Here is a 27,376-nt window from a genome sequence, read left to right on the forward strand (position 1 = left end):
AAAATCGGGTGATATTGGGCTTCCACCGCTGCCATTTCGTCTTCTTGAAACTTAGAAAACAGCGAAAGAGGGTTAGCCTACGTTGCTCGGCGGGTTGAAGAAGGTCGTGTCGAACGAGTGAGACGGGCGTCGTCCCTTATAGCCCGTCGACCGCGCGGTTTCGTGGCGTTGGCACGGATCCGAGACTGACCCAACCCTTAGCGTGACATGTGTATGCAATGCCTTTCATCTACAAGAGCTGTATGTGTCGTCAGCAGCACGAGGCGATCGGAAACCGCAAGCGGGGGACGTGTGACAATAAATCGCACCGAAGACATTATGCCTAAATTTGAGGCATGTCGATTTCTTCCACTCCTCTAATTGGAAAACAAGGCGCGAATGGGGGAACCACGCGTGTCTTTAATGCGAAATCGACAAGATAGGAGGACGCTGGGAGGACGAAGACATCAACCCCAGGGTATAGGCCCTGTACGGTGAGATGATATCCACGTGTATCCCATGAGGCCTCCATCAGCCCGATAACCGAAATGAACCAAGTAACACACCGGATGCGTGCACGGAAAACCATCGAAGATGGCTAGTATTTGCTGACACAGAGAGAGGATGGTTGAGTATCGACCGACGTCAATTCAGTACTGCAAGGCACGTGCTATACAAGGTAAAGCCTTGCGAAATCGAAGGCCACACGAAAGTCTTTTAAGAGACATTGGTTTAAAGTTCCAAGGCCTTTTTGGCCATCTCTAATGCACCTTCCTTGGTTTTATTCCCTGAATGGCAGGTTAAGGAAAAAGGAAAAACGCGCGTGAAAGCGAATGCTCACCTCCGATGAACCCAGAGGCATGGACGAACACGCAACCTGCAATCCCAGTTAATTGAGACAAGGCACCGTCCCTGACGCCTCTCCAAGCCTCGGGAAGTGGCTTTCGACTTTCAAAGCTCGAAGGCGCCACAGGAACAGCCTGGACACGCCAGTTGCCTCCAATCTCGTCAGGATAAACGACATAGATGGCTTGATTGGGCTCAAGAGCACCTCCACCTTCGGAGCTCTCGAGTTCGAAAAGGTGTTCCTAGAGGCAGAGGTAAGCCTGGAATACAACGTAGGAAAGTAGATATCGTACCTTCCAAGGGGCAAATTGCTGGAACAAGATAATCTTACCAGAAGAATCGACGTTGGCCTTGCTCCAAGCAATCAACTCCTTCACAAGGTCTCCTGCAGGAAGCCAGCTATCACGGTAATAGTCAACGACTTGAAGGAATTCTTTTCCCGCAAGGGAAGAAGCCTCTTGGAACCGTGCCTAAGGAAGCAGTCATTGAGGAATTTTCCTCTCGTCTCAGCCTAATGCCGACGTACATCGAGGATAGTTGAGTCCGTGGGCTCATTCCAACGAGGGTTGAGGCTACCGACGCGACTCGAGAGGTCAGTCTTGTTGCGATAGCGGGGTTGGATGTCAGTCGGGTACTGAGAAATACCGTTGTCGATTGCATCCAACGCTTCAATGAAATCCTGTCGCGGCTTAAGATCTTTTCTTCAACCATCTCCACTATTTTGGGCGGACGTACTCGATAGACCTTCAACCAGACGTACTTGACCTTGGGATCGTCTGGTGCAGCATTGAGCCTATTTGCAATAATCTCTTGCCCGAAATGTCTGGGCAAGCATCTATATCAGTCCTCCTTCCATCGGGGAACAGAGAGGAACTTGCTTGTAAATCAGGCCAGCCGAAGACAACTTCGTTTCGAATCCATGACCAAACACGTCCGTGAAGCCACGTTGATGATGGTCGAAACGCAGTTTTTCAGCATCGTAGACAGCACCCACGTCCACGACAATGTCACAACCGTCCAAGATTGCGGGGTCCCGAGTTCGAACAACATCTGATGAAACCGGTTCCAGTATGGTTGACAAGCAGCAGGGTCCAATCACCAACCTGCAGAAGCATAGGTTGCGGTCTGTTTTAACAAGAAGACGGCCAGCGCTTCATCGCAATGGAAGGTGCCGTTGTGAGTGCCGATCTAAGAAAAAAGTGGTTCAATGTTGCTCATTGTGAGCCTATCTGAGACAAGAACCTTCTTGGTCAGTCTCTGGCGCTTTGGTTGAGGTTCGAGTTGGGTAGCAGATGTCATGAATCTTGGAGGAGAAAATTGGCAGGACCTGGGCAAGGTTGCGCGTCGAAAGCCAAGGAAAGCATTGCGAAGGAGTGAGGAATGTAACATGAGCTGTCCGGTGATTGCCGCCTGTGACTACAAGTGTCCTTTTAAATGTATACTAATAATCATTACGGAGGGTATAGACAGATGGTCTGGAGTCATTATATGTTGATGCAGTAAAGGAGTGTCAAGTGTAATGTCCAATGTCCAACAAAGTGCTCGAGCTTTACAACAGAACCATGCCTGCACCAACAGCTGCGCCGGCGACAGAGACAGCGAACGCTGAAGTTTTGAGCGAAAGTGCGCCGGCAATGAAATCATCGTCTGGACCATAGGCCCCACCGACCCCAGTTGCTCCTGGGACTGGGGCGCCATTTGTTCCTCCACCACGGGGGACGTCTTCAGGAGCTGTTGGAAGGGGAGTGCTTCTGGTTGATGATGGTCTGCGGCTACTGTTGTCGCCGGCGTCATCGCCGTCGTCACCACCGACTGGGACGGTTGTGGTGAGGACACTGGTGCGGGTGCCGGTGCTAGCCTCGCCGTTGCGAGTTGTTACGAATTCAGAAAGGACGGTGGTTGTGATGACTGTTGAGCGAGGAGAATCGGCGGTGGGGCGTTGTGTGGCCGAGGGGCTTGAGGAGGGAGAATCATCGTCCTTGAACAATGTGAGAAGGTGAAACTGTGGTGCAGTGAGAAAGCTGACATACCTGAGCTTGGGCGAGGAGGGGCAAAATCAAGAGGAGGCCGAGGAAGCGCCTGTTCATGGTGGTTTGGAGAGAAGAGCGAATGTTCACACGCCAGTATCTCTGCCATTGCTTTGATCATGTCGACGGAGCCTTATCCCATCTCCATCGCCACTGTCAGCCACCTGCTCGAGCTCATCGTCAACCTCGATGAGCCTCTGCCTTCGACCCTCGTCTCGATCCCGTTGCTGCAGCGGCACCATTTCCTCAACATCACAATCAACGATGCCGCAGAATATCTTGCTTGGCCTACCAGTTTAGAAGCCGCCACCCATTTTCTAAATACATTTCCCAAGGCCCCGCATTCGGATCTCAGCCCTACGGTCAAATATTCAGCAGACCCGGAGACGCTGGAAGCCCATGTGTCCATTACAGACACCGTCCGTCTTATATTTCATTGGGATCAAGCTTGGAAGTACCACAATATCGCCTTCATGCCTTTCCCCTCCAACACCTACGAGTTCTCTGATGCCCTGGGCATCTTTCAGTCCACCAATGATTTCCTCCAAGAGGCCTCTTACCCTGTGTCCATCGCCAGTGGAGACGAGGACGACGATTCTTATTGGAACTCATACGGCCAGGAAGACGACCACGATCGTTCTGTGAAAGTCCCCGCAAAACCCCACACTCCTCTGAATTCTGAGGATGCCTATTGGGCACGCTACTCTTCTATCCATGGTAATGCTCCCCACCATTCAAACGTCTGTTCGCACCTCTGACCTCTTCCAGGCACTGCCGACTCCACGATCCCATCCCCTCTTCCCGTAAAGCGCAACCTTGACCAACACTTGGAGGGCGAGCGGGTGTTCGTCACGTCGGGATCGCTCCAACCCAACTCCACCGAGCTATACAACCCCCTTGTCCCACCCTCACCCGGATCTCTTGCCAAACGGCTTGCTGATCTCTCACAACGTCCATCAAGCCCTCCCATGAGCCCCATCGACGATGATGAAGAAGCCTCCACCGATTCCAACACCACATCCCCCACCCGTGACGCTCCTGAGTTGGAGTTTACTGGAGCCACCCCCGTCGATTCGCCCTTGACAGCCGCTTCTCAAAACAACCTCGCGGGTGAAAGAAATTCCACCACCGATGAAACGGATGTGGCACTCCGGCAGACGATACAGGGCCTCTATCAACTTTGGAAGGCCGACCGTCACCGCACAGGTTTGTCTTCAGACACCGAAGCGTTCGTTGCCTTGGTACGAAGTGCGATTGAGGAATGATTTTGGGTAAGTAGTATGTGAAACAACACCGTTCAACCTTCGCCTGTACGCGGGCCGCAAAGCAAGAATAATACCATTCACGGTACTGATGTATTGATTCCGTCCATATGTACTTGTAGAGATCCTAGTCACAATGCCGCATATCCATCGGGATAAGTTTGTTTACGCTGCAAGACTAGTACCAGCGAGTAAACGTCGACGCGGGTCAAGGTGTCCATCACATCGCCTTCTACTTGTTCGACCCTGGAACACTAATGCCTCCCGCTGCAGTGGAACCCTCATTTGGCATTCTCTTCTTTCGAGGGTATTGGAAAAGCTGGGGCGGGGGCGTGTCGTCATTGTCCTGATCGTCACTGATAGGAGTACTCCATCAACGGAGTAAAGAAGTTGCAGAGCTTGGCCTGGAGAGCGGAGGAGGCGAATGCGGGGATGAAGTGGGGCAGGTGGGGTCAATATCATCCGCCCTCTCCGACTTTCCCCATGCTTCCCATGCCCATAACCCGGAAAGTTTGTCCTCGTCAACACTCATGGTCAAGATCGGTCCTGTGGATACCACACATACATTAGATTGCTCGCGATCGCTGGTACATATGACAAGCACCTCAACCTACCCATCACTGTGGAAAGTGTAACCACTTACCATACAACTATCCCAGGGAAGGACAATGCATGAGCAACGACCTGAGTTGGAGAGCGGGCAAAAAGAGGTGCTAAATCTTACATGGGATAATTTGATTTCCAGTAGCCGGCCAACGAATGTAGCCTCATAAGCCACCTTGGCCTCTGCTCAAGCAGCGGCGAGACTTGCCGGATAGTTCCAAATAGAAGTCTGCCTTCCAAATTCGGCCGATCAAGTTGCTCCACGCCAGCCCTTCAACTGGGGGGTTGGGGATCTCGCCATAGAGTATGCCAGTGAGCCTTTAATCACAGAAGTACAAGCGCCACGGGTAACAAGATTGACAGCGAAAACGAAGAAAGCACCACAAGACACGATATGGGTATCAAAAAGGTATTATCGGGTGCCGGGAGTAGGTATCAGACAACCGAATCGAAGAACAGCAGGAAGGAAGGAGAAAGACAACTGATGTTGTATCTGAGGAACCTAAACTATCAAATATTGTTTGTCAGGTTGTGACACTGGTGGTTTCTTCATATTCATTGACGCTGCCTTCACCGCCCTGCTCAACGATAGCGGCTTCTTCGGTCTCCTCTCGAACGGGAAGAGGAGGCTGTCCGGGGAGGCGCTGGTACGGGATTCAGCAGCAGAACAGGTTGCTGATATGAAGGAACCGACCTTGAAAGCGTATTTACAGACGAGGAATCCGGATAACCCCCTTTCCATCCATGCCTATATATGACAGCAGGTGAATAAAACAGGATCCGCCATCCAGAGTGAGAGCAGATCCAGACCTTTTCGACAGTATATAGCCCGTCGTATCGATAACTGATTCTTTCTTCAGCACTAAGTTAACTGGCTCGAGAGGTGAAACTGTTACCCTTCGTATGGAGCATACTTCGATGGCACCTTGTAGCCTCTGATGACTCGAACGGGCTTCTTGGTTTCGGTCGATTTCTGGCAAAGTTAATGAGGACCTATGTCACTGACAAAAGCCTTACCAAAAGGGCTTTGTTGGCTAGGTTTTCAAAAGTTTGGTCGGAACTCTGGGGTGCCGTTCGCAGCTGAAGAACACGTTTTAGAAAGGGGGGAGAGTTTATCAAATACGGCCAGCTTACATTTTTCCTGTTCGACGGGGTGCCTTTCAAGTCCCTACCTCCTAAATCACCTGTCAGTAACAGCGACCTATCCGAAGAACCAATCGACATGCACCAGAACCAGTGTATGTGCTGCTTTACGTTCAGAAAACGGGCAGATGTGAAAGTTTGATGCTACTCACAAAGCGTAACCCATATCAACGTCATCATCGTATCCACCACTCAGAGCCACCGAATATGCACCATTTTTTCCTCCCGAAATGCCTTGAACGTACGGGCTACAGGCTGGCTGTAAATCAAACCAACAAAACCACTGGTCTAAATGCACTAACGCATGAACACCATCCGCACTGCATTGCGCCCTCTGTGCCCACCAAGTTCCAACCTCAATTCCTGGAATGTGTCCAAAGATTTTACTGCACGGATGTGAGAAGCTATCGTCGACAAGCAAAAGAGGGCTCACAATCTGGAGGGATCCAACGTTCCTTTCTTTGGAATTTCATCGCTTCCCTGTTTATCGTAGTCATTGATAGTGGTTAGGGGCATGTTCCGCGCGGTCTTCAGCTCTTTGGTGTAGTCAATCTTCTTCCCCGCATTTCTTGCGCTGCGTCGCGGTCCCGGTATTGGTGCCTCTGACACATCATTGGCTTGCTCAGATCGCTGAGCCTTTGAAGCAGGCTCCTCAGTGTCGTCGCCATTTCTGGTGTCGCCCAGCTCCTGGGCCTCTGTTTTCCGCTTTTTACTCTTCTTGGGAGCTGGCTTCGTCTTTTGAGCCTTGGGCTCGAGGAGAGCGCTAATGGGACCATCTAACCCCAGCGACTTGAGTAATTCTTGATTCTGCAAGTAGAGTGTGAGAACGTCCGTCGGATCCAGTGTTGCGATGATAGCGCACCCTTTTGATGTTCTCTTGACGCTGTCTCTCGTATTCTGATAGTGCCGGCATGTTAATGTGAGTTGCGTTTGCTGAGCTGAGTCGTGGATGAAGGCGACAGCTGGCAAGCACGACGCGTCGTGAAAGGCACCGGATGTGACATTACTAAAAGAGACGAAGCACGTGAGGGCCAGGTGATCGTGTTAGGCAACGGATTAGCCCCTATCTGAGGCTCAAATGGAAATTCCAAGCCAGCGTCTGCGCGGAAAGAAAGTCACAATATTGTAGGCCAATATCGCTAATTATTATACAATCAGAAATCCAAGCAATCCACAACCGAATCCGTCCGAGGTCCAGCCCCTCCAAGCACCGCGTGGTAGCCACATGTCATTAGATTCGTTTTAGCTGCAAAAAGTACAATCAGGACGTATATGTGGGCAACCGATAGAACAACACCCACCCTCTCAGTGTTCCTGTGAATTCTGCTGTCCAGGGCATCGGTCTTGCCAGCAATTCTGTCGATGCGGGCGTTCTGGTTGTCAAGCTCTTGGCCCATAGCCGTCCCAAGTGCCTTCAGACGTTTGCTAATGTCACTGATTTCGTCGAGGTTGGTATCCAATTCATCTTCTAGCTCATCATCTGAAGCGGTGGCTTCGAATTGGTAGCGCTTGCGTTGCTCACGACTCTGCGCCGAGTTCTTGAACCTCGATCCTCCCAGAAGCTCCTCTTCGTTGCTACGACCATAGGTCGAAGCTTGTCCAAGTCGGGCCTGGGTTTCGCGGATATCCATCATTGCTTTCTCGCGCTCGTCCCGCTCCTCCTCGTAGCGCGCCTGAATCTTGGCCTCTTGAGCAGCCCGCTTCGCGTCCTTGTTCCAGGTAATGACAGGACGGAAGATGGAGCGATTGAGTTGCTTAAGTTCGTCGGTCTTGTCATCGGCACGCATCGAGTAGCCCTTGGATACGTCAAGGTGACGTTCCGTATTGGCAAGTTTTTCTGCGAAGAGTGTAAGTCTTGTTAAAATACAGGCAAAGCACACACATACCGGACTGGTCACCCAGGCGAGTAAGAGTGTTTCTAGCAGTCTCTTCGGCCTGACGGGCCATCTGTAAGGCATTTCTAGTAGAGTGAACACTCTCTTGTTTGACGAATCGAGTTTGCTTCTTGATTCCTTCTATGTCTTCTTCCGTCTCTTGCCCAGGCTCGCGATCAGGGATGACACCACCGTCAAAGAATCGACCAGAACCTCCGGATTTGCTTGCATCATAACCAGAGAATAACTCGTTGCGATCTTCGGTTGCATCACCACCACCACGGGCGTAAACATCCCCCACATTCCTACTCCGGCTATACCTATCATAGTAGTTGTCATTGGGATTTGGCTGGGGGCCTTTGTTTGTCGATGCAGAGTATGCTACGCTGTCGAATTTGCCGGCGTCACGACTGGGGACGTAGGTCTGAGGTGCATAACGCTGGGACGCCGGGGGTGGGCCAGATGGTGCTGCTGGTGGAGCCACAGGAGGAATTGTTTCTTTCTTTCTGAAGAAGTTCATGCTGTAGAGTCTAGTAGCAGCGGCTCAATACTTGAGTGTTGGCGGTAACGAGGATACTCACAGCCTTGCGACGGATTATATAGCGGGATGCACGTGATCCTGTTATCAAATTGGGTATGTACGACCCCTATTATGGGATAGCAAGCTACGCTACTGCAAACACTCATGATGACTTCTGGGACCGCTTTCCCGCCAGAGACTTGAGGTCTTTCGCGGATTTTCCGACGACCGTCACGCCTTTTCCATGCTTCGCGATGCTGGCCAAGGCCGCTTCTTTCTGCTTCTTCACCCCTCCGACACCCCGAGCCTTTGCAGTTTTGTCGACCGTCTTCTCTAACATATCCCTCTGTTTCTTTTTGAGCTTGCGCTCCTTTGTACGCAGAGCTCGTTTCTCTGCGGGTGTAAGCTCGCTTCGAGCGCGTAGTTGAGAAGGTTCGGCGGCGAATACTTCTTCTGGCGCAAGCATGGACGTCGCCGACTTGGTCGTTGGAAGGGCCGATTCCAATGTTGCAGTTGAGACATCGGAAACCGCAGATATAAGGGATTTCGGCTGCAAATAGGTCGTAAGTATTGCGGTGTGCATCCACGCTTCGTTCCACTTACTTGTTTTGGAACGAAATGGGCATTGCTTAACGCATCAAGCTTTTCGCAGAGTTTGTCCCAGAGTGACTCGATCTCTTCATGCTCCTTCCTGAGCTTGCCGTCACGGTCGTCGACTTTGGAAGTATCCCCTTGGGCAGCCATGTATTCGTCCTCGTAGATCTGGGCAAGCGACTGAGATGACTTGGAATCTTGAAGCTCCAATATTCTCGATGGAAGGAAAGCCTTGTCATCCATAGGTCGTATTCTGACCACATCATCGAACCGATTTTCCAAAATTCTCGTCTTGATCAACTGTTCCAGAGACTGGACCTTTTCTTCTGTGATGACAGGCACTGGCTTCATAACACGATCGAAGTCGAGGTCTTCTTCAAGCAAAGAATTCTGTGGGCGTGCACGAGAGTCGGCTTCACCCATCAGCGCCCAGTCCTTGCGACCAACATTCTCCTGCTCGAGCTCCGAGATTTGCGCTTGTAACGCTGCCATGCGTCTTTCGTAGGTTGTCATATCTACAAACTGTGTTAATTGGAACGCACAACATGAATACACAACACTGACCTTTCTCAGGACCTTCCTCGTCGTCATCTGCGAACAGATCGTCTTTGAGCCGCTCGATCGTCGTCCTCACCCGGTCTTGCGCACTCATCGAGGACGCGTCGTCCGACTCGAACTCGGATTCCTCTTCCTCTTCCCCGCTTTCCGGGGATGAAGAACCAGAACCGGACTCGTGTTCCTCTATCAGGTCATCCAGTGTTCGTTTCTTCGCAGCTGTTTTCTTGACGTTCACCTGGTCATGGAACCGAACGTTTTGTAAAGCCTTAGATGGCTTTTTCGTGGTTTCCCTGGGGGGCTCGAAGAAGTCGCTGTAGAAGATTTCTTCCAAGGCGTCAGAAAGGGAAGAAGGATGCCGAGTGGTTATTCACCTTTAGCATCATCTGCTTCCGTGTCTCCTTCCTCGTCTACCGGAGCAAAAAGGTCGATATCGTCGTCCAATTCATCATCCGAGTCGTCGTCCGCCGCCAAATGGCCTCGCGACGAGGATTTCGCCTCCGCCCTCTCAACCTCTGCCTTAAATTCAGATAAGTCGAAGAAGTCGTCATCTACTTCTGACTTGCGATGTCGCTGTTTCCGCGCTGGAGGTGGCGACGGTTCGTCTTCTTCAGAGGAGTCTGATACTGCGCGAGACTGATGTCCCCCGTCAATTTCGTCCTCGTCCGAAACTTCGTCGCTCTCGTCTTGAAAACCATCTTCCAACAGCTCGCTGTCGTCGACCGATTCTTCTTCAGAATCATCCTCCTGTATATCATCTTCATCCTCGCCAAGTTCATCGTCTTCTCCATCCTCGTCCTCGTCATCCTCATCGAAGGAGAATCCGCCAGATTCCAGCGCTTGTCGGATTTCGTCATTTTCGTCAGGATCTGCAAGTTCTCCCTCCAGAACAACGTCTAACAGATCGCAAATATGTTTAGTGCGGAGCTCAAGTTGAGCCCATACTTGTTCTTCCTCCAAGTCGTCGACGAATAGGGAAGCAAGGGGCGTTGGGTTGAAGGAAAGGCTTGGGGCGGACGGTTGGTTCGTGTTGCCTGCTTTGGACTTGGACCGGGTTTGCGGTGCTTCGAATGGGGTGAGGGATGATAGTAGTGCATTGATATGCTTTATTGAAAACGACTCTTCCCGTAAGGCTATGTATTGTAAATTTCATACGGTTTGGTATGATTCCTGGGGACACTCACAGACATCGAACACGGATTTGGCGGCCTGGATGGCTGCACTCCGTATATCATTGCTTCCCAAGGCAAACTGCTCTGGCTTTTCTAGCTTCTGTTTGAGGTCTGAGAAAACCTTTTCGTAGGAAGATTCGACTTGAGCCATGGCGGTAACTTGGAATGTCCAAGAGTAGATTAAAATTCCACCATCACCGAGGGTGTTGTGTTGCCGTGTTTGGCGTCACCGAATCTGGAAGGTGGACGACGCGCCCAAGACAAGACTTTGGACAACGACAACCCCCGTTTCTAACGTCCCCCAGCAATTACAAGGCTCGCGAGAATCTACGGTAGCGAACATGCAACGGACAGCTTAATCTAGACGGATCCATTTCACAGAAGAGCAAGAACAATAAGCTATTGTTGATGTACTCTGGCTTCGCTTTGTGCTCGAATGTGACACTGTTCCGTACCGCGCTGTTGGGAATTGGCTATATAACCCTCTGGCGTCTCACAATAACCCTCCATCGCTCGATTGCGACAGCTCCTCATTTCTTCTTTTCCCTTTCTTCTCTCTGGTCCGCTAGCCGGGTTCCCGCATTTTCAAGTTCAACGACATTCATTCACGATGATTGCTGGTTTCTCGAAGGCTACTACTCTTTACCTTGCCCCTGTACTGGCTCTTACTGCCACGATCCTCTCGCTTTTTGCTTTCCTTGCGCCCACACTTCTACTCCATGATCGTGTGGCCTTGCTCACGGTCACACCATCGACTACGTTGTCCCAACCAGGACCCTCAAAGTCAATCGATGGTCCGAGTGTGTTTATCGGCATATTGGGTCTGTGTATAGCGATCTACTCTCCTGCTCGTGGATGAACTAACACTTTCTTTGTCTTAGGCTCTTGCTCTAGGTCCAATAACAATGACACAGTAACTTGCACTGCTCCCGCACTGGCACCGGAATACGGTGGGGAAATTGCTTTTGACCCTTGGGTTGCTGCACCGATCTAATATAGTCTCTAGCGCTTGGTGTCCTCCCGGAGAATGCTCCCCGCCTTCTGTTATCAGCCCCGTCCGCTGCTGCTCCTGGACTCATCGCGGTTGCCTTGGCATTCTCTGTCGTATTCCTGGTTACCTTTACCCTCATCTCCTTCCGTCACAAGATGCCTGGAAAGGCTTCTAGCGTCTTCGATGCCCCTCATTTGCAGAACGCTTCAGCTTGGATTGGCGTCTTTGGATTTATGATTGGTACTGTTGCTGCGTTGCCTCCTCCAGATTCACTTTACTGATGCTACTTCAGGCTTTACTGCGTTCCTAATTATCCGCATGTGGTTTGGGAAAACCGTCAAGGACTTCAATGCCATGATCTTGGAGCAAGGTCAGCAAGGTCCGCAGCTTGTCGCTGAGATTGGCAATGCCTTCGTTAGTATGTAGACCCGCCTACAGCTGAAGGACATCGGCTAACTGCTTCCAGTGGTATATGTGGCTTACGCATTTTTCGCTGTGCCGATCATCAGCTCCCTAACGAAGCTGAACGTCAAGCTCAGCAAGTAAAATACTGGAAGCACTTTCAACGATCCTACGACGCACGATCTACTCTAACGTCTCTTGCTTAATGTCCCTAGCGTACGCCATCTGACCTTCTAATACATCATTCAGTCGCCCTTTTGATCGATATCGGACTTTCCAGCGCTTGCAAACCTTCACCTGGTGATCGGCACGTAACGAGCACCCTGTGAACCCGGTTACCCGGCGTTTGTCCACCCAATACTTACATCAAGAAGTGCACTACGGCCACAGGTCTTGCCAGGTTCTGGTGTCCCAAACAAGGCATTTCGGCGCACATGCAGACACAACCGTGTGTGTGGAAGCCTCCACCAGTGCCGGTTGGGCTTTCACAGAAGGTAATTCGTCAGCTTCTGGTGACCAATAGGGTACAGAACTCGAAGGGGCAGGTTGACGTGATCATCGACGTCGACGTTGTGTGAGCATTCCTTTTGTTGGACGATTCTAAACCAGACCGAAACGACGATAAAATCCCACCCCATCTCGTAGTGAGGGACCCCTAGCCTAGCCTTTCCTACCCTGCGCCTTTCACCACTGCAATATTTGGTCACAACCCTTTCTTGACATGATGCGTTTCGGTTCTGCGGTGGCACTGAGTGGGTGCTTGCTTTCAATGCTCCTCATTTTCTCCTCCCTCCTCCTGCCTTCCGAGTTTCCCTCGCGATCGCTCTCGGGCTGGCTTGCGGCTGTGAAAGGTCGGGGGGCCTTCGACTACCTACTGCGCCATGGTTCAGGTCCCTCCCCCATGCAATATCGGAGCGCTTCCAAGATTACTAGACAGGTCTCGGAGGATCTGTCGGTTCTTCACCAACGTCGGGTTTCCTTGATAGTCGGTCAGCTCAGAAATCCTTCGAACATATCCCATTGGTGAGTCATGACATTGCCAATGGCTCTAGCGGGTGTTCACAAATGGGAATTGGCTCGTTGTAGGCTTGACTCGCTGGACAATTTGACAGGCAAATGGCCTGATACAGAAGTTGATTACACGACCGGCTGCGGGGCGCGAAGGGCTAACTGGCCTGCTCAGGCGCATTGGCAGAGGATCCGTGCGTCATACATGCAATATGCCATTTAATCTTTGGTTCTGACATCTGGACAGTGGTCATGTCCGGGGCTTGGCACGGAGGATACAGAGGAGCAGAACAATGGGTCAAGGACGAAAGGCTGAGAACTACCATTGGACGAGCCATGGAATATTGGTTCTCCCGTGATATCACGAATGTTGACTGTCTCGATTGGGGTGGAACCCCCCGCTGCCCGTGTGACAACGTCGATGATTCTCTATGGTAAGCCGTCTTCCCGTCATCTGCATCTAAATGTCTCTCTGAAGGGCCACTCCACAGGAATACCAACTGGTTCTCAAACGTAAGCTTAAAGTCACTCCATGTCTTGATGAAGATAACGTACTGACCTCGCAAAACAGATTATCCTCATTCCCAGACTCGCAGGACAATCATGTCTGCTCTTAAGCGATTCGCTGACCTTGAGGGAAAGAGAAGTTTGTTCGAACATTACTCGACGATCGTTTGGAACCTTTGGGATTAAGCTGAATCAGGTTGGATACCTGACTGGCGCGAATACACTCGATGTAGCACGAGTCGGAATTGACTGCGGGCTGCTCAATAGCAATATTTCAATGATCGCCGACGCTTATCGTCGAATCCACGACGAATTGGTCATTCAAAACGTCACAAAAGTAGACGGAATACGGGCAGACGGTTCCTTTGGTGCGTCTATGCGTTCACTTCACGAACGTATTTCAAACATATTTCATCCAGCGCAACATGCAGGTGTTCTTTACAATGGAAACTATGGTACGTTCTATGCCACGTGGTATATTGTCTAAACCAATTAAGGTGCGACCAGGAAAGGACTAGTAAGGGGTTGACAGTTCTGTCGACCTTGCCAGACAATGAACACTCCTCTTAGCTCGAACGCAGTGTTGGACGTCGAGGTGATTGCGGCGGGAACATCGTTCTCGGCAGATACGACTGCTCAGACCGCATTCGAGACGTTGTTCGACGGACATAGGTGGATGATCTTCTCCAATACGCTTTCCCAGGTCTTGCACTTTGACTTTGTGAGTTCGTTCGCATTCGCGCAAGCTGCGACTCATGAGGCCGTCCTTCCAACTAGTCCGTTCTTGGGCGATTTATCACGTTCCCTGTCATCGACGACCAGTAAGTCCAAACCTCAATAGCCTGTCAAATATCATGTCTGAGCGTTTCTAATAGGGCTACTGGGAGCATCCAAATCAACCTCACCAAAACTTGGGAACTAGGGCGCCTATGGTCTTCCCCATCCTTGACTACATTCGGGGAGTCACTCATGCAGAACTTCTCCAGCGCAAACGCAGGAGGATTGACGGGAACGAGAATGTTCTTTGCAAATGATTATATGGTGGGCCACCACATTCACTAGCAGCTCGCTCAACCGGATTCGAGTCTATGATTCACAGGTCCACAGAGGTCCAAACTTTTTCTCGTCTCTCAAGATGTACTCCAGTCGAACGCTTAACACAGAATGCATCAACTCACAGAATGTAAGTCGTATTTTAACGAACGTATGTTATCTGGGCTGATCCTTGCTCCGATCCGATTAGCCGCTCGGGTTCCACCTCTCCGATGGAACGCTTTACACTTACCTCCGAGGAAATGAATATACCGATATCTCTGCTGCATGGGACTGGGATCTGATTCCCGGAACAACAGTGGATTACCGCAACACGCTTTTACATTGCAGTGGGGCCACGGTCACAGGCCGGGAGAGTTTCGTTGGCGGTTTATCCGATGGAAAGACTGGAATAGCGGCCATGCGTTATACGAACCCCACCACTCGATCGCTGCGATGGCAAAAGACATGGTTCTTCCTCAACGACGGTGCCCAACACGTCGTGATCAACATTCTGGCGTCCAGTAGCGGGGCCCCCGTATATTCAGTTTTGGATCAAAAGCGTCGCAACGGACTCACCGTCGTAGACAGGAGGGAAGTATTGAACTCGTCGACTATCACTGGCCCTCAACGGCTATGGCACGACAATGTCGGGTATGCCTTCAGGAGCTTGACAAATGCCACTACTCCCTTGCACGTACGCATGGGCGAGAGGACTGGGAGCTGGTCGGCGATTGGTACGTCGACCCAACCCCCGGTGTCTGTTGACATGTGGGCAGGGTTGCTGGAACATATCGACCTGTCGCAACCTCTGGAATATACCATCCTTCCTGGAACTTCATACCCAGACTTCCTGCAGAGAACCGAATTACCCAGAGTGGAGACCATCGCCAACAACGACAACGTTACCGCTATTTACGATCAGCGAACGGGAATCGCGATGGTCGTATTTTGGAACAACGGCGAAAGTTCAATTGCAATCGATACCCGGACACCCATTGCTCAAATGACCATTACATCCACAGCCAATGTCATTGTAATGTTTTCCACCAAAAACGGCACAGTGCTTGTCTCCGACCCGACCCAAATGCTTGACACAGTCGTACTGAAATTCACTATCGGCCGGGGCAAACGACCTTTGTACTGGAAGGGGCAGGCGGAAAAATCGCTGGTATTTCAGTTGCCTGGTGGAGGACGGAGGGGAGACAGTGTATCTGGCACCATTCGATAACTTTTCAATCCACATTGGTTGATCATGGCTCGAGAGAATAGTGTCATTGCGTGCGTATATACTACAGGGTGAATTAGAATTGCTCCGCATAAGCCTCCTGTGGGGGCTGCTCCTGAGGGGGAGCGTATGCTTCCTCAGCTGCCGGAGCGACGGCGACAGCAGGGAGTTCGCGCTGCTCGGAAAGAGGCTCGGAGATGATCTTGTCGACGGGGGGCTCGAAAATTTGGACAGAGTCGGGGAGGGGTTTGCGTGGGCCGAGTTGTCCCTCACGGTCATAACCCTTCATACTATTCGAACGATCAGAATACGGCACGTGGGCCAGGAAGTAGGACGTACATTTTAACTTTGATTCCCAACACACCCTGTCGGAGGAGAACGTGTCGGACAGCGTAATCGACGAACTCAAGAGCAGGTTGACCAGAGTGGATCATGAAGCCGTCGGTGAACTTCATGGATTTGGCACGAGCGGCACGGAGTTTGCCGCTGACAACTACTTCGCAACCTTTGGCACCAGACTCCATAACGAATCTGAGGACACCATAGCAGGCACTAGAGGGAACTGAGTAAATTTGCGCCGTAAGTGGATATGGGTTGGACGCACCGTCGGACGGCAAGACCACCCAAAAGCTTGTATCGCAAGCTCTCGCACTGGGCGATAGCAGAGAGACCACGGTATTGGACCTTTTCGGCGTAGAGCTCCAAGGAGTTTTCTGGGAACTTGAAACGTTTTTGAACAAGGGCAGTAAGTTCACGAATGCGGCGGCCCTTCTCGCCGAGGACTTCTTGGGTGTGGGTAGCACGGATGATGATCTGGGGACCGCCAATGAGACTTCTGGCACGATAAATGAGACTATCGATGTACCTCAGTTCGTGCATGGGTGACCCGAACGTCACATCCAGAGTAACCCTCCTCAGCAAGCTCCCGGGTGAAGAATTCGTTGAGTTCGGCACGGAAGACACCGTCGGCGACAAACTTTCGCTTTTTGCTGATTTGGGAGGCCATGTTGGTGGAGGGCTAACAAAGATCCAATTTAGTCGTCGTCTTGGACAGCAATTTGGGCTACTCACCGTTGCTGGAGGACGTCGTCGACACAGATAACGATGATCTCTGCCGTGCCTCGCTGTGGCTTGATCAACTGTGCAGTTGATGCCCGGCCAACACCGGCACCTCCACGTGATGACCTTTTAAAGCGCACTTCCCTTTCGATCAGCTTGCCCCTTGCGAGTGTTCGCTACGCTTTTCTTTTTTGTTTTCGCCAAGGTGTGTGATCATTTCCTTTTACTTCACATGACGAGTGTTGTATTTCAACCCATTGGCACCTCTTAGTCGATCTGCGTCGGTGTACCTGTACATTCGACTCAATGACATGAATGACCGTCTGATCCTTTTCCCTTCATTGCCATTAATCCCATCTCAACCTTGCACTCACTCTTTCAACAGGGTATACATTCGCTACCGTAGCAATATATCGCCAAAATGCATGTCGTATTCTAATGGATAACTTCGTTGACAAAGATACCTGCTGCGCCCATACCACTTCCAACGCACATACTTGTGCACAAGACTCGCTCCTTCCGTCTCTTCAACTCGGCCAATCCGGTGATTACTTGTCTAATACCAGCTGAGGATGCATGTTAGCAACGTCAGAGCAAGAACCAAAGTTGCATACACGTACTCATTCCAACTGGATGGGAAATGGCAATCGCTCCTCCACTGCACATCAACTTAGTGAGCGTGCTGCAGCCTTAGAACGGCAAGACTCACTTGGGATTGATTTTGTCCATCGAGATGCCTAGCTCTTCGACACAATGGACGAATTGCGAAGCGAATGCCTCGTTAATCTGAGCAACAAGCCGAGTTAAATAAGGACTCTGCACACGTGCGTCTGACCCTTACCTCGTAGATGTCGACCTCATCTTTGGTCAGTCCGACTCTCTCCAGCACTTTAGGGATCGCTGCAACCGGAGAAATTCCCATGTACCTCGGCGCAACCCCTATGGCTTGTACTGAGCCCAAACGTTTCTAACTGAAAGCAAGGACACACTGACCGACGACAGAAGAGGCAACCCATTTCCCAAGTATGGGCATACCTTCGCGTTCAGCATTCTCTCTCGTGGTCATGATGCACAACCCAGCCCCGTCACCAATCCCGCTCGCATTTCCTGCGGTCGTTGTGCTAGGTTCCCATTGCGGGAATGCAGGCTTCAAGCCTGCAAGCTTCTCTGCTGTAACACCGGGACGGATGGTGTCATCCGTTGTGTACGTCTTCCCTTTCAATTCAATGGGGATGATCTCCTCTGCAAATATGCCGGCTGCTACTGACTGAGTGCAACAGGCTCAGCGCTGTACAGCTAACTGCCCAAGGAGTTTAGAGCCCACCTTATTGGCTCTCGTGTGCGAAATCAACGCGTACTGGTCCTGCTTTTCCCTTGGAACGTTGTAAGCCTGGGCAACCTGTTCAGAGGTCCATCCCATAGGCTTGCAACATGGTCAGCACATCAATCACGAGTATAGCATAAAGGCGCACTTGAATACAATCATTGGCCTCTGGGTGCGCTGAGATATGGTCTACAACCTCTGGCGTTGGACGAGGGCTAGGTGGCGTGTAAGTGGGATCTAGGGCTAGACCCAATAAGGTACATACTTGAGACTCATACTCTCTGCAGCAGCAGCGACGCCAATACGTGCCTCGCCTGCTTGGATGTGATGGGCAATGTTACGAATAGCCATCAAGCCAGACGAGCATAGTCGGTTTACGGTGGAAATGGGGACCTCGGGAGGGATCCCAGCGGCCAGCGCCGCTGCGCGCGAGACATACAGTGGCGAAGGAGGATGGCAAGTCCCTGTACACGGAAGTTAGTAGTTGACAAGGATATCCAGAACGAGTGGACAGTTGCGTACCGACGCATATATCATCAATCTTACGAGGATCCAACCTGCTTTCTGCAAGGGCGGCTTTGAAAAGAGCGTTCAAGAGTTCGTCTACAGGGGTATCCTTGAATTGGCCCTTCCATGCCCTGCCTATTGGTGTTCTCTTTGCATAAGTAATCACAACGTCGTCGGGTCGTTTCTCGATGATATTCTGAAGGCCACGAGGAGTACGAGTGCTGGCTGCTCGACGAAACACGGGGCCACCAGGCGACAGGTTGGCGACACGTCTTAGGAACATGGCTTAGGAAATGACGGTGTGGTGGAAAGTTGGAAGGGATGAAAGGATTAGCCCTGGTATCTTATAAAATCTTGTGGGGACGGTAAGCCGGACCTGGACCATACATCAAGTTCTACCGATTACACGTTCACATGAGCGATGTCAGAACGGAGAATAAGGAAGGTGTATCCGTCAATGTCTGTGAGTATTGCATGGAAAGAATGATATGCGAAAGGTAAACGACGAACACTAACAACTACCAAGGGAATAAGTTACAAAGGCAGGCTTTCCAATCGTCTTTCCGATACTTGCACGGGAGGCGGAATGGCCAGGGCCGACAGAAGCGGATAGGCTGATGGAAGAGAATCGGGACTCTATGAAATGTTCTGTCGCTTTTCTGCTTTCCAATGCCGCGTGAGTTCACTGTAACAGGTTTCACAGTAGTGGTGGGAGAGCTTGGGTGAGCCACAACCCGGGCAAGCGACGATGTCTGAGAGCACATGGAGCGCGGTCAATGGCCACGTCTGAATAGTACCAAACCGAGAGACGCACTTTGCTTGTCTTTCAAGCCCTTGTTGGAACTTCGCATTGCCTTGCGCGAATGGGAAACCTTCTTCTTGGGGACGGCCAATACGACTGGTGGAAACAGGTCAAGGAGGGATTGTATTGACCAATTTGAAATTCGAGGAAGGGTTGTGGCGAAGAGAGCTGTTGCTGGGAGGAGAGTTCTCGCCCAAGGGAGAGAGAGCGATTTCTGGACGCTTCGCAGTGCCAAAGCCATGGTTGTCGGCGTCTGACAGTGAGAGACAGGGATTCGGATTCGGTGCTGTTGACGCGAGAGGAAACCACTCAGCCAAAAATTTATACTCCGACGCGCCGAACGCTGTCAGACCGTATCCGTCTTCTCGACCGCAACACCAACGTCAACGTCGTCCGCCATGTTCCGCTTCACTCGCCCACTTCTCAGAGCCGTCACAAAGCAAACAACAGGAATCAAAGGCCTGAACGTCCACCCAAACCCTCTCCCAGAGCTCGTCAAGACGTACCAAACCACACTCTCCGTTCTCTCCCAAATCCCACCAACTTCTGTCTACCGCCAGGGCGTTGAAGCTCTGACACGGCAACGTTTGAAGATCGTAGAGGACTCGAACGGGGACATTGCGGCCGTCGAAAGTCAGTTGCAGGATGGTCAAATCGAACAGTCGTTGAATATTGCGGCCGATGAACTGAGCTTGGCCAACAAGATGCTTCAGTGGAAAGCGTACGTCTTTGTTTGGTTTATTCATCTCTTCTTTCTCAACGCCCTTCAGCTGGGAACCCTTGGAGGAGAAGCCTGCCCCGGGCCAATGGGAATACTTTGGAACCGAGACGACAGCCTCCACGGCATCATAGACGGTCCGCGGCGGTACACGGATAGGGCAAGGCCATTGATTTGGCCATGGTATCACCATGTTACTTCTACCACCAATATACACACCTAGCTTGTCCATGGCGAGCCGCAGAGCTTTGGTGACTATATGTCCTCACCGCCGGCGTGTGAGGGAAGGGATGACAGCGAGCCACATTCGAATGTACTCGCTCTCTCCTTGAACAACATTGCAAGTTATTCTGGAATCCAATCAATTCAACATCGACGGGTTCTGGTCGACCTTCAGGGACTTGTTCCCCTTGCTGAAAACAGGGAATCCAACGGAAACTAAAGCATCGGTTATGGACTTCGACAAAGGACTTGCCATCCTCCATTATTCTCCTAGTTCCCGTACATCCCACCGTAAAAGGAACAAAAAATTCGCTGGAAGCAGGATTTGAACCTACGCGGTGAAACACCAAGTGATATTGAGATGCATTCAAATCACTCGCCTTAACCACTCGGCCATCCCAGCCTTAAATCAAGGTCCACAGGTGTAATTGAGGACGTTACCGCCTGTGCACGAGAAACAATCGCACTGCTCCCCTTGGAGCTTTAATTAGGTCCCTTCGCCAAAGGTAGAAGTGAGACTTGAAGGCACGGCCTGGATGAGTGTCACGGCAGAAGAAGGACTTGCTTCGAAGCTTGAAACCCTCGAAATAATGTTTACCACCGCCAGCTCCTTTTGACTAAGCATCACAATGCGGTGGAACTTTCAATGAAAAGTACCTTGTTCTCGTCCCTTTGCCTTCAACGATATGGATTCGCTGATTCCTTTCACTACTTCTGGGGCCTTGGTAGATTGCGTGGACAGTACGTCTGGTTCACAACTCAGCTGCATTCAACACCTTGCTGAGCGCAAAATCGTCTCCATCATCTTTCTTGCTCGTGGATCCCGCGCTCTGGCTTGTCAACGACACGTTTGCCGCCGTACACTCGTCTCGACTCCCATAGGGAAGATGCTGGTTGTCCTTCGAGACGGCAGAAAGCTACACGGCGTATTACGATCTTATGACCAGTTTGGTGAGTTCCGTACCGATTTCATTGGAACACACAGACTAACATATCGCTGTAGCCAACCTCGTGTTAGAAGACACCTACGAAAGGATATATCATCGGAACATGTTTGCAGAACAGCACCATGGTCTCTTTTTGATTCGAGGGGAGAATGTCGTACTGATGGGCGAAATCGTTAGTACTCAGGTTGCTGTTCGAATAGGTCTTGACCCGATATCGCCGCTAGGACCTGGATAAAGAAGATGATGTTCCTCTCAAGCAGGTAGAATACCACCAGCTCGAACCATATCATATCAAGGAACTTGAACACAAGAAACTGCACGAGGAAGCGAAAGCGCAATACCTATTCGAACATAATGGTTTCTCGCGAGAAGGTGGTGAGGGTGATGGATACTAGCTTGAATCAGAGCGCTATCGTCGGTGGCTTCATCGTGAATTGCTCTACTCTCGCATTCTCAACCGCTGATGGGCTAGTCCAGATCACAGATTCAACCTTCATACAGATTCAACCTTCATTAAAGCGCTCCGAACAAATAGTTAAAGAATATGAAATTGTATCGAATGCCAAAAATAAATCAAAAAGTCAACGAAAACTGACAACTTGGGAGCAGGTGATTCTGCAAGACAAGCTTGAGACAAGCTCCAATCGGTTAGGGTGCCTTCCGCTTTTTTCCTTTCTTCACCGGCTCACTGGCGGCGCCTTTACCCTTGGATTGGCCATTTGGGAGTCGCGAATTTATGGAGGTCAGCGGTTTATGGGTCGTCTTGCTGGTATGGGTCGGTGGTCCTGTCCCTGAGCCCCTCGCGTTGGAAGGACGGCGCTGCTTCTCATTAGGGACAGACGGGCTTTCCAGCTCCTCCAGCTGCGCGCGGACGTCTTGTTCACGACCGTGGAATTTCGCAAAAGCCTCTTCCCGTTTCTCTTTCTCCTTGGCGATGTCCTTGAAGCGCGTTGTCTGCCACCTGGATCAGATACAGAAAGTTAAGAGATTTAACGTCCGTTGAAGTGTATAGAACAGTGGCGTACCCGACATGTCTTGCGCAGCCCGAATCTTGAGAACACCACCAAGAGCCCTCCACTGAAGGTGTTCCCTCAGCTTCATCGATGTCCATTCGATCGGACCTGTCGTAAGACTCGTAACTATCCGCAATGGTTTGACCCAAGCCCTCAGTCCATTCATCATCCCCAAAACAGAGCCGTTGATCCCATCCGCATTGAGAAACCGTTTCCGACCTCTCCACCGCAAGATTAAGTAAACGCTCCCTCCAGCTGAGGATCTCCAGGCTCTTCTTAATCTCGTCCTGCACCTTCGCAAGGTGGTCCAAAGTCGCATTGAGTCGTTCTTTATCCCGCTCGACTTTGGTCTTGACGGGCTTCCCTGCTTTCAGCTGCGAGGTCTTTTCTGAAGAGCAGAGAACTCCGTTCTTGGAGTCTTCGTCATCTGTTGGTGTGACGAGATTTGCGGGTTTGGCGCACTCGTCCGTAGCTTCGATCCTGACCACCACTCCTTCCCTTTTCTCCGCATGCTTAACACTCTCCCACAACTTTTCCTTCTTCCCGCCTTTCTTCGCCCAGGAATCGATGCGAGATTGCATGTACTTGACACCGCATTCTTCAGAACAGTATTTCGAAAATGCACCGCGGGCAGGTTTGTGGCACGCAGCCACGGAATCTGGGTCTGGGTGCTTTAGTCCCCATAGACAACGCGCCTTGTACGTAGTGGTCAGGTTGAGTTTGGGATTTTCTAGACAGGGTAACAGTTAGGACCATAGAAAGAACAGGGCCCCTGATGGCGTACTTTCGATGCAAGGAGGGCAGAAGAATTGGTCAACGAGGTCTGCAACAAGTTCGGGCATGTTGACACATTGCATGTGGTACCAGTCATCGCAGCTGTTCCAAGGGATCAATTGTAAGGAACCAAAAACACGGTCCAACCAATGGGCGTACCGGTCACATGCAATCATGGCCCTTTCCTGATCGTACTTGGTTTTGCATACGCAGTACAGCTTGTCGTCCTCGTTCGTGGTATCCTGCGACTCCTCTTCGTCAGCGAGCTTGGAATCGGCCGGGCTTTGAGGTTCGTCAACAGCAATACCAGGCTTCACGCTTGTCGACCTGGAGCGCGAGACCGAACCTCCCTTGGTGAAGATAGCCCCAGCGGCAGATTTCGTCGACTTGGAGCCCGTATCGGAGGGGGTATGGACAATAGAATTAGTCGTTTTGTTCCCATCTAGATCACCGGAAGCCTTTTTGACTTTGCTGGACGACTTTGCTTTAGCCTTTGGGACCGTCGAGGTGGAGGACGAAGGTGTACCCTCTTCAACAGAGGTTTGAGCCTTGGACTTCTGTAAAACATATCAATTTATAAATTTGAATGATACATAGTAAGCCATCAACAACATACCTTCGCGTTCTTCTTCTTGACCGGCGCCGTGGTGGTTGGGGCAGAGGGTGGCGAATCCCCGTCGATATCTTTCCCTCTATCATCGTCCTTGACCTTCTTTTGTTTAATGCTCCCGTCCTTCGCAGCTGCAGAAGGCGGCGCGGAATCCGACAGAGGTGGCAGGTCTCGGGAAGCGGATGTGGGTGATGCAGACGTGGCTGTCGCAGATGCCAAATGGACTTCGCTCGAGATACCGGAAGTCTTCAGGGGAGGCGGCAATGTTTTGCTCGGTTTCGCGGGCTTGCGAGATGCTTTGCTGGCGGCCTTCGCTGCTTTGCCACTCCCAACTGGGACATCGTGCTGTTTGGGCAGAAGAGTCGCCGAGACATGAGAGACATGAGTTGGCTTGTCTTCCACCAAGCTGAGTAATTCATCCTCGACATCATCGACAAGGGTTTGCGCTTCCGGAGCGGTGGAGGCAGGTCGCATGGCAATGTCCCCATCTTCCTCCTCTTCCTCCTCCTTCGTGAGATTCGTCCTAGGCCGGCGATTGGCTTCCTTCTGGGGGGCGTGTCTCTCCTCCAACGTTTCAGCCACGAGATCGGCGACAGCAGAATCAACGTCGACATCCATCGAGTCAGGAGGAGTCGGCTTGTTGGGCACCTTGACTTCAGCCAGCAACTCCTCCAGCTCCTGGTCCAACCCACCATCGTCATCGTCGTCCGCTTGGTCTTGGTCCCTCACTGTCGACGGGGGTGGTGGCGGCTGTGCAGCTTGCTTCTTGAACGGTACCGTTACGACTGGTGACTTTGTGCGACGAGGCACTGTGGAGGAGGACGGAGATTGTGTTCGTGGTCGAGCAGTACGTGATGAGGTGTTGGAAGATGAGTGGCTTGGACTATCTCGCCCCTGCTTAGCGGGTGAAGCGTGGGCGTAATGTTGCAATAGCCAGTCATGCGCATCTCCCTCTTGCGCCGTCCCTGTGCCATGCTCCTTCGGCTCATCTTTCTCCGGAGGTTTATGAGGCCGAAATTGCTCTTTCTCCTTCCCATGCGTTGACGGAGTCTTCTTCCGCGGGGCTGGGACAGGCCCGTCGAGTGCATGCTCTGAGGATTCTTCCTTATCGCCTTTATGTCGCTTCACAGGTACGGAAGGACGGGAATCTTCCACTGAGGCCGCAGTCGTCGGAAGTGGTTGAGGGGATAATGGAACTTGCAGGGATACTGGTCGGTGCACCTCGGGAATCGCAATGACTGGGTTGGGATGGTGAGCAGAGGGAGGGGAAGAGGTGGGCACGGAAGGCCGAGATGGTGGGGGATGAGGCGTTTGCGAATACTCTTCCGCTTTTCGAGAGGCTTTAGCTCTCCCGATTTGACTTCCGGGCGGAGAACGCCGGCCTAAGGGACTGAGAATCCTGTGATGAGCAGATGGAGGGTGGGGAGGGTAGGAAGTCGGGGCTGAGGAGGGGACGCTCCCCGCCGTACGCATTGGCCCGTCGCGCGAAGGAATGACGACCATCCTCGGTGAAGGTACTGACATGGACGGTGACGAGACACTGGATATTGGATCCTCATGGTCCGGCGATAAGAGGTCAGAGACAGATACGGGTTTCCTTCCACCGGAACCGGAACCTGAGTGAGGACGGCGAGGGGCAACGGGATTGAGGACCACGGACATTGGCGATGGAATAGTCGTGTACGTCGGTACTGACGAGGAGGAAGGACCTGCTATCGGTGATTCAAAACGACCATAACCTATCTCCCCCGCGGACATCTTCTCCCGTTCACGCTGAATGCGGTCATGACTCTCATCGACGAGCATGGGAGCCATGGAAGGGGACTCAGAATACCGCCGCTTCTTGGTGGGCCGTTGATCAGGTGGTATATGTGAAAGCGGCTGGATGATGGGCGACTGTGACTGAGAGGACTTGAGAATTGGAATAGGATCGGATTTGCGGGATGTTGTCAGCTGAGGTCCAGGAGGTATTTCGATGCGGGGCGGATGCTCGTATTGCCTTTGGTTTGGTTGTTGGTGCTGATGCATCGAGTGGTGTTGGAGAGATAAATGTGCATGGTGTTGCTGGTGTGGCGAAAGGAGACGCCGCTGGTGCTGGTGGTGGTGCAGTCGAAGTTGCATATCTTCAGATCGTTGAATCTCCTGCGCATTAAAGTACCGTTGCTGTTCCTCCCTTCTCTGAATCTCCTCTCGTTCACGACGTTGTTGCTCTCGACGCTCCGCCTCGCGAATGGCCGCAATCTCTCGCTCACGGCGCTCATGCTCCCGTCGCTCCTCCTCCAGCCTGAGACGTTCCGCCTCCCTGCGGCTCTCCTCCTGCCGCCGCTGTTCCTGCTCTTGCAAACGTCGTTCTACTTCCAACAAGCGCTTTCGCTCATTCTCCAACTTCTGTCGCTCCTCTTCCATTCGTTCCCTCTCCAGCTGAGCCTTTCTTTCGAGCTCTGCGAGTCGCTCTGCTTCCTGAGCCCTCCTCCTATCAGCCTCTTCCTGCTGCAACCGGTGTTGTCGCTGGATTTCTTGGGCACGGTAATACTGATGGTCACGTTCCTGCTGTTCCAATTGTTGTTGTCTTAATTGATGAAATCTGTGTTTATCTTCGTCATAAGAGTGAAGCCGGGACTGCTGGGGTTGCTGATAAGGGGATGTAGGGGCTTTGAATGTCTCGCGGGGACTATGAAGGGTAAGTTCATCGATTGACTTGGGATGCAGCGGGCTTTGGGGTTGACGCGGGGGATAAGATGGCTCCTCTTTCCATGAATTGCGATGGAACTGCGGAGACTGTCGTGCCTGTTGCTGGTGATGCTGGTGCTGCGAGAACTGTTGGGGTTGGTGAGGGTGAGGTTGCTGGGGTTGTGGTTGGATAAGGTCACTGCCCGACAACCGCCGACGTTCCTGGGTTGCAGCGTGGACGAGGGCCTCGAGACCTAAGAAGCCTTGAGGTGACTGTTGAGAAGACGATGGGCGAGGGGACTGCTGCTGAGGTACTTGTTCATAGTGAACGGTGTTGGATCTGCTACGAGACGCGGGTACCTGGGAAGGTGCTCGCGACGAAGACGACGACGATGAATGCTGTGGGTACTGACTCCTGAGATGTGGAGCAAGAACGACATGGTCGTCGGGGGTGTCGTCGCAGAGCAGCGACGATATGTCCAGTCTCCTGGATCCGCCAGACATCGTGGACGAGGAACAAGAAAGGACCGTGTGAACACATCAAATGTGGACCATATGTGTGAACACTGAATCAGAACCCGAGCTCGCTGTGTGGGACTGCGCTGAGCGCTGCGGAGACATGGCCATTATGTGGAAAGAATGTATATTGGACAGGTGACGATAATCACAACGGAATAGAGTATGTACAACGAGACATTGCGGCACCGTCCACACACAACCAACGAAGGGCTGCACGACGACGACACCGCACCCAAGTCCCATCGGCGTCGTTCTCCAGACAAAATACGGTCTCGCGGTCATCGATGCTGCCAGTCCCGAGGGCGGCTGCGTCGTCGACGAGATGCTTTTGTTGTCTGCGAGACAAACGTAAGCAAATAAAAGAAAAATGAATATTTTGGCAGGGAGCTCACCTGTGCGAATATGCGTTTGACCGGAAGACCGGCAGTGGAAAAGGGCTATATAGCAAAGTGAACTGTACAGTTTAAT

The 27,376-nt window shown here is 51.7% G+C and overlaps 14 protein-coding genes and 1 non-coding gene across 15 annotated transcripts; 5 read left to right on the top strand and 10 right to left on the bottom strand.

The window, feature by feature from the left end:
* Nucleotides 1–711: 711 nt before the first annotated feature.
* On the bottom strand, nucleotides 712–2,124 carry CC1G_13644 (GAMM1 protein; the record flags this gene model as incomplete). Its single annotated transcript, XM_002912066.1, has 8 exons — nucleotides 712–767; nucleotides 821–1,067; nucleotides 1,119–1,295; nucleotides 1,352–1,504; nucleotides 1,561–1,648; nucleotides 1,755–1,875; nucleotides 1,929–2,013; nucleotides 2,068–2,124. The coding sequence occupies 8 exons, from the start codon at nucleotides 2,122–2,124 to the stop codon at nucleotides 712–714; spliced, it is 984 nt and encodes a 327-aa protein (XP_002912112.1).
* Nucleotides 2,125–2,374: 250 nt separating this feature from the next.
* On the bottom strand, nucleotides 2,375–2,912 carry CC1G_13645 (hypothetical protein; the record flags this gene model as incomplete). The annotated part of the gene is made up of 2 exons (XM_002912067.1): nucleotides 2,375–2,803; nucleotides 2,856–2,912. 2 exons carry the CDS (start codon nucleotides 2,910–2,912, stop codon nucleotides 2,375–2,377), a joined length of 486 nt encoding a protein of 161 aa, XP_002912113.1.
* Nucleotides 2,913–2,971: 59 nt separating this feature from the next.
* Nucleotides 2,972–4,117, top strand: CC1G_06729 (hypothetical protein; the record flags this gene model as incomplete). The annotated part of the gene is made up of 2 exons (XM_001828691.1): nucleotides 2,972–3,569; nucleotides 3,621–4,117. 2 exons carry the CDS (start codon nucleotides 2,972–2,974, stop codon nucleotides 4,115–4,117), a joined length of 1,095 nt encoding a protein of 364 aa, XP_001828743.1.
* Nucleotides 4,118–5,241: 1,124 nt separating this feature from the next.
* Nucleotides 5,242–6,773, bottom strand: CC1G_06730 (hypothetical protein; the record flags this gene model as incomplete). The annotated part of the gene is made up of 11 exons (XM_001828692.2): nucleotides 5,242–5,361; nucleotides 5,412–5,465; nucleotides 5,528–5,561; nucleotides 5,614–5,690; nucleotides 5,735–5,797; nucleotides 5,852–5,892; nucleotides 5,946–5,962; nucleotides 6,013–6,108; nucleotides 6,163–6,246; nucleotides 6,294–6,667; nucleotides 6,723–6,773. The coding sequence occupies 11 exons, from the start codon at nucleotides 6,771–6,773 to the stop codon at nucleotides 5,242–5,244; spliced, it is 1,011 nt and encodes a 336-aa protein (XP_001828744.2).
* Nucleotides 6,774–6,961: 188 nt separating this feature from the next.
* Nucleotides 6,962–8,290, bottom strand: CC1G_06731 (protein transporter SEC9). Its single transcript, XM_001828693.2, has 3 exons — nucleotides 7,747–8,290; nucleotides 7,162–7,697; nucleotides 6,962–7,106 (listed from the first exon to the last, which is right to left on the bottom strand). Exons 1-3 carry the CDS (start codon nucleotides 8,252–8,254, stop codon nucleotides 7,092–7,094), a joined length of 1,059 nt encoding a protein of 352 aa, XP_001828745.1. The 5' UTR covers nucleotides 8,255–8,290; the 3' UTR covers nucleotides 6,962–7,091.
* Nucleotides 8,291–8,417: 127 nt separating this feature from the next.
* CC1G_06732 (small nucleolar ribonucleoprotein) lies at nucleotides 8,418–10,726 on the bottom strand (the record flags this gene model as incomplete). The annotated part of the gene is made up of 5 exons (XM_001828694.1): nucleotides 8,418–8,804; nucleotides 8,858–9,363; nucleotides 9,413–9,730; nucleotides 9,778–10,536; nucleotides 10,588–10,726. The coding sequence occupies 5 exons, from the start codon at nucleotides 10,724–10,726 to the stop codon at nucleotides 8,418–8,420; spliced, it is 2,109 nt and encodes a 702-aa protein (XP_001828746.1).
* Nucleotides 10,727–11,185: 459 nt separating this feature from the next.
* On the top strand, nucleotides 11,186–12,112 carry CC1G_06733 (hypothetical protein; the record flags this gene model as incomplete). Its single annotated transcript, XM_001828695.1, has 5 exons — nucleotides 11,186–11,396; nucleotides 11,457–11,525; nucleotides 11,582–11,806; nucleotides 11,859–11,984; nucleotides 12,033–12,112. 5 exons carry the CDS (start codon nucleotides 11,186–11,188, stop codon nucleotides 12,110–12,112), a joined length of 711 nt encoding a protein of 236 aa, XP_001828747.1.
* An 898-nt stretch (nucleotides 12,113–13,010) lies between these two features.
* CC1G_06734 (chondroitin AC lyase) lies at nucleotides 13,011–15,746 on the top strand (the record flags this gene model as incomplete). The annotated part of the gene is made up of 11 exons (XM_001828696.2): nucleotides 13,011–13,170; nucleotides 13,224–13,410; nucleotides 13,468–13,489; nucleotides 13,548–13,851; nucleotides 13,903–13,938; nucleotides 13,991–14,000; nucleotides 14,054–14,204; nucleotides 14,261–14,304; nucleotides 14,359–14,524; nucleotides 14,583–14,666; nucleotides 14,727–15,746. The coding sequence occupies 11 exons, from the start codon at nucleotides 13,011–13,013 to the stop codon at nucleotides 15,744–15,746; spliced, it is 2,184 nt and encodes a 727-aa protein (XP_001828748.2).
* Nucleotides 15,747–15,777: 31 nt separating this feature from the next.
* On the bottom strand, nucleotides 15,778–16,749 carry CC1G_13646 (40S ribosomal protein S3; the record flags this gene model as incomplete). The annotated part of the gene is made up of 4 exons (XM_002912068.1): nucleotides 15,778–16,033; nucleotides 16,083–16,295; nucleotides 16,348–16,556; nucleotides 16,609–16,749. 4 exons carry the CDS (start codon nucleotides 16,747–16,749, stop codon nucleotides 15,820–15,822), a joined length of 777 nt encoding a protein of 258 aa, XP_002912114.1. The 3' UTR covers nucleotides 15,778–15,819.
* Nucleotides 16,750–17,221: 472 nt separating this feature from the next.
* Nucleotides 17,222–18,990, bottom strand: CC1G_13647 (3-ketoacyl-CoA thiolase). Its single transcript, XM_002912069.1, has 9 exons — nucleotides 18,649–18,990; nucleotides 18,392–18,590; nucleotides 18,275–18,341; nucleotides 18,127–18,225; nucleotides 17,796–18,069; nucleotides 17,644–17,741; nucleotides 17,512–17,588; nucleotides 17,423–17,460; nucleotides 17,222–17,368 (listed from the first exon to the last, which is right to left on the bottom strand). Exons 1-9 carry the CDS (start codon nucleotides 18,914–18,916, stop codon nucleotides 17,238–17,240), a joined length of 1,251 nt encoding a protein of 416 aa, XP_002912115.1. The 5' UTR covers nucleotides 18,917–18,990; the 3' UTR covers nucleotides 17,222–17,237.
* Nucleotides 18,991–19,269: 279 nt separating this feature from the next.
* CC1G_06736 (hypothetical protein) lies at nucleotides 19,270–19,676 on the bottom strand (the record flags this gene model as incomplete). The annotated part of the gene is made up of 2 exons (XM_001828698.2): nucleotides 19,270–19,385; nucleotides 19,448–19,676. The coding sequence occupies 2 exons, from the start codon at nucleotides 19,674–19,676 to the stop codon at nucleotides 19,270–19,272; spliced, it is 345 nt and encodes a 114-aa protein (XP_001828750.2).
* A 157-nt stretch (nucleotides 19,677–19,833) lies between these two features.
* On the top strand, nucleotides 19,834–20,287 carry CC1G_06737 (NADH2 dehydrogenase; the record flags this gene model as incomplete). The annotated part of the gene is made up of 2 exons (XM_001828699.1): nucleotides 19,834–20,156; nucleotides 20,206–20,287. The coding sequence occupies 2 exons, from the start codon at nucleotides 19,834–19,836 to the stop codon at nucleotides 20,285–20,287; spliced, it is 405 nt and encodes a 134-aa protein (XP_001828751.1).
* Nucleotides 20,288–20,685: 398 nt separating this feature from the next.
* CC1G_20009 lies at nucleotides 20,686–20,778 on the bottom strand. Its single transcript has one exon. It is a non-coding gene; the product is annotated as a tRNA-Ser (tRNA).
* A 484-nt stretch (nucleotides 20,779–21,262) lies between these two features.
* Nucleotides 21,263–21,717, top strand: CC1G_06738 (hypothetical protein; the record flags this gene model as incomplete). Its single annotated transcript, XM_001828700.2, has 3 exons — nucleotides 21,263–21,326; nucleotides 21,379–21,494; nucleotides 21,547–21,717. The coding sequence occupies 3 exons, from the start codon at nucleotides 21,263–21,265 to the stop codon at nucleotides 21,715–21,717; spliced, it is 351 nt and encodes a 116-aa protein (XP_001828752.2).
* A 253-nt stretch (nucleotides 21,718–21,970) lies between these two features.
* CC1G_06739 (hypothetical protein) lies at nucleotides 21,971–26,893 on the bottom strand (the record flags this gene model as incomplete). The annotated part of the gene is made up of 7 exons (XM_001828701.2): nucleotides 21,971–22,283; nucleotides 22,348–23,065; nucleotides 23,120–23,211; nucleotides 23,269–23,666; nucleotides 23,726–25,109; nucleotides 25,242–26,643; nucleotides 26,803–26,893. The coding sequence occupies 7 exons, from the start codon at nucleotides 26,891–26,893 to the stop codon at nucleotides 21,971–21,973; spliced, it is 4,398 nt and encodes a 1,465-aa protein (XP_001828753.2).
* Between the last annotated feature and the right edge of the window lie 483 nt (nucleotides 26,894–27,376).

The sequence above is a fragment of the Coprinopsis cinerea genome, assembly GCF_000182895.1.
Source record: "Coprinopsis cinerea okayama7#130 chromosome 1 map unlocalized cont3.1, whole genome shotgun sequence".
In the NCBI taxonomy this organism is placed as follows: Eukaryota; Fungi; Basidiomycota; class Agaricomycetes; order Agaricales; family Psathyrellaceae; genus Coprinopsis; species Coprinopsis cinerea.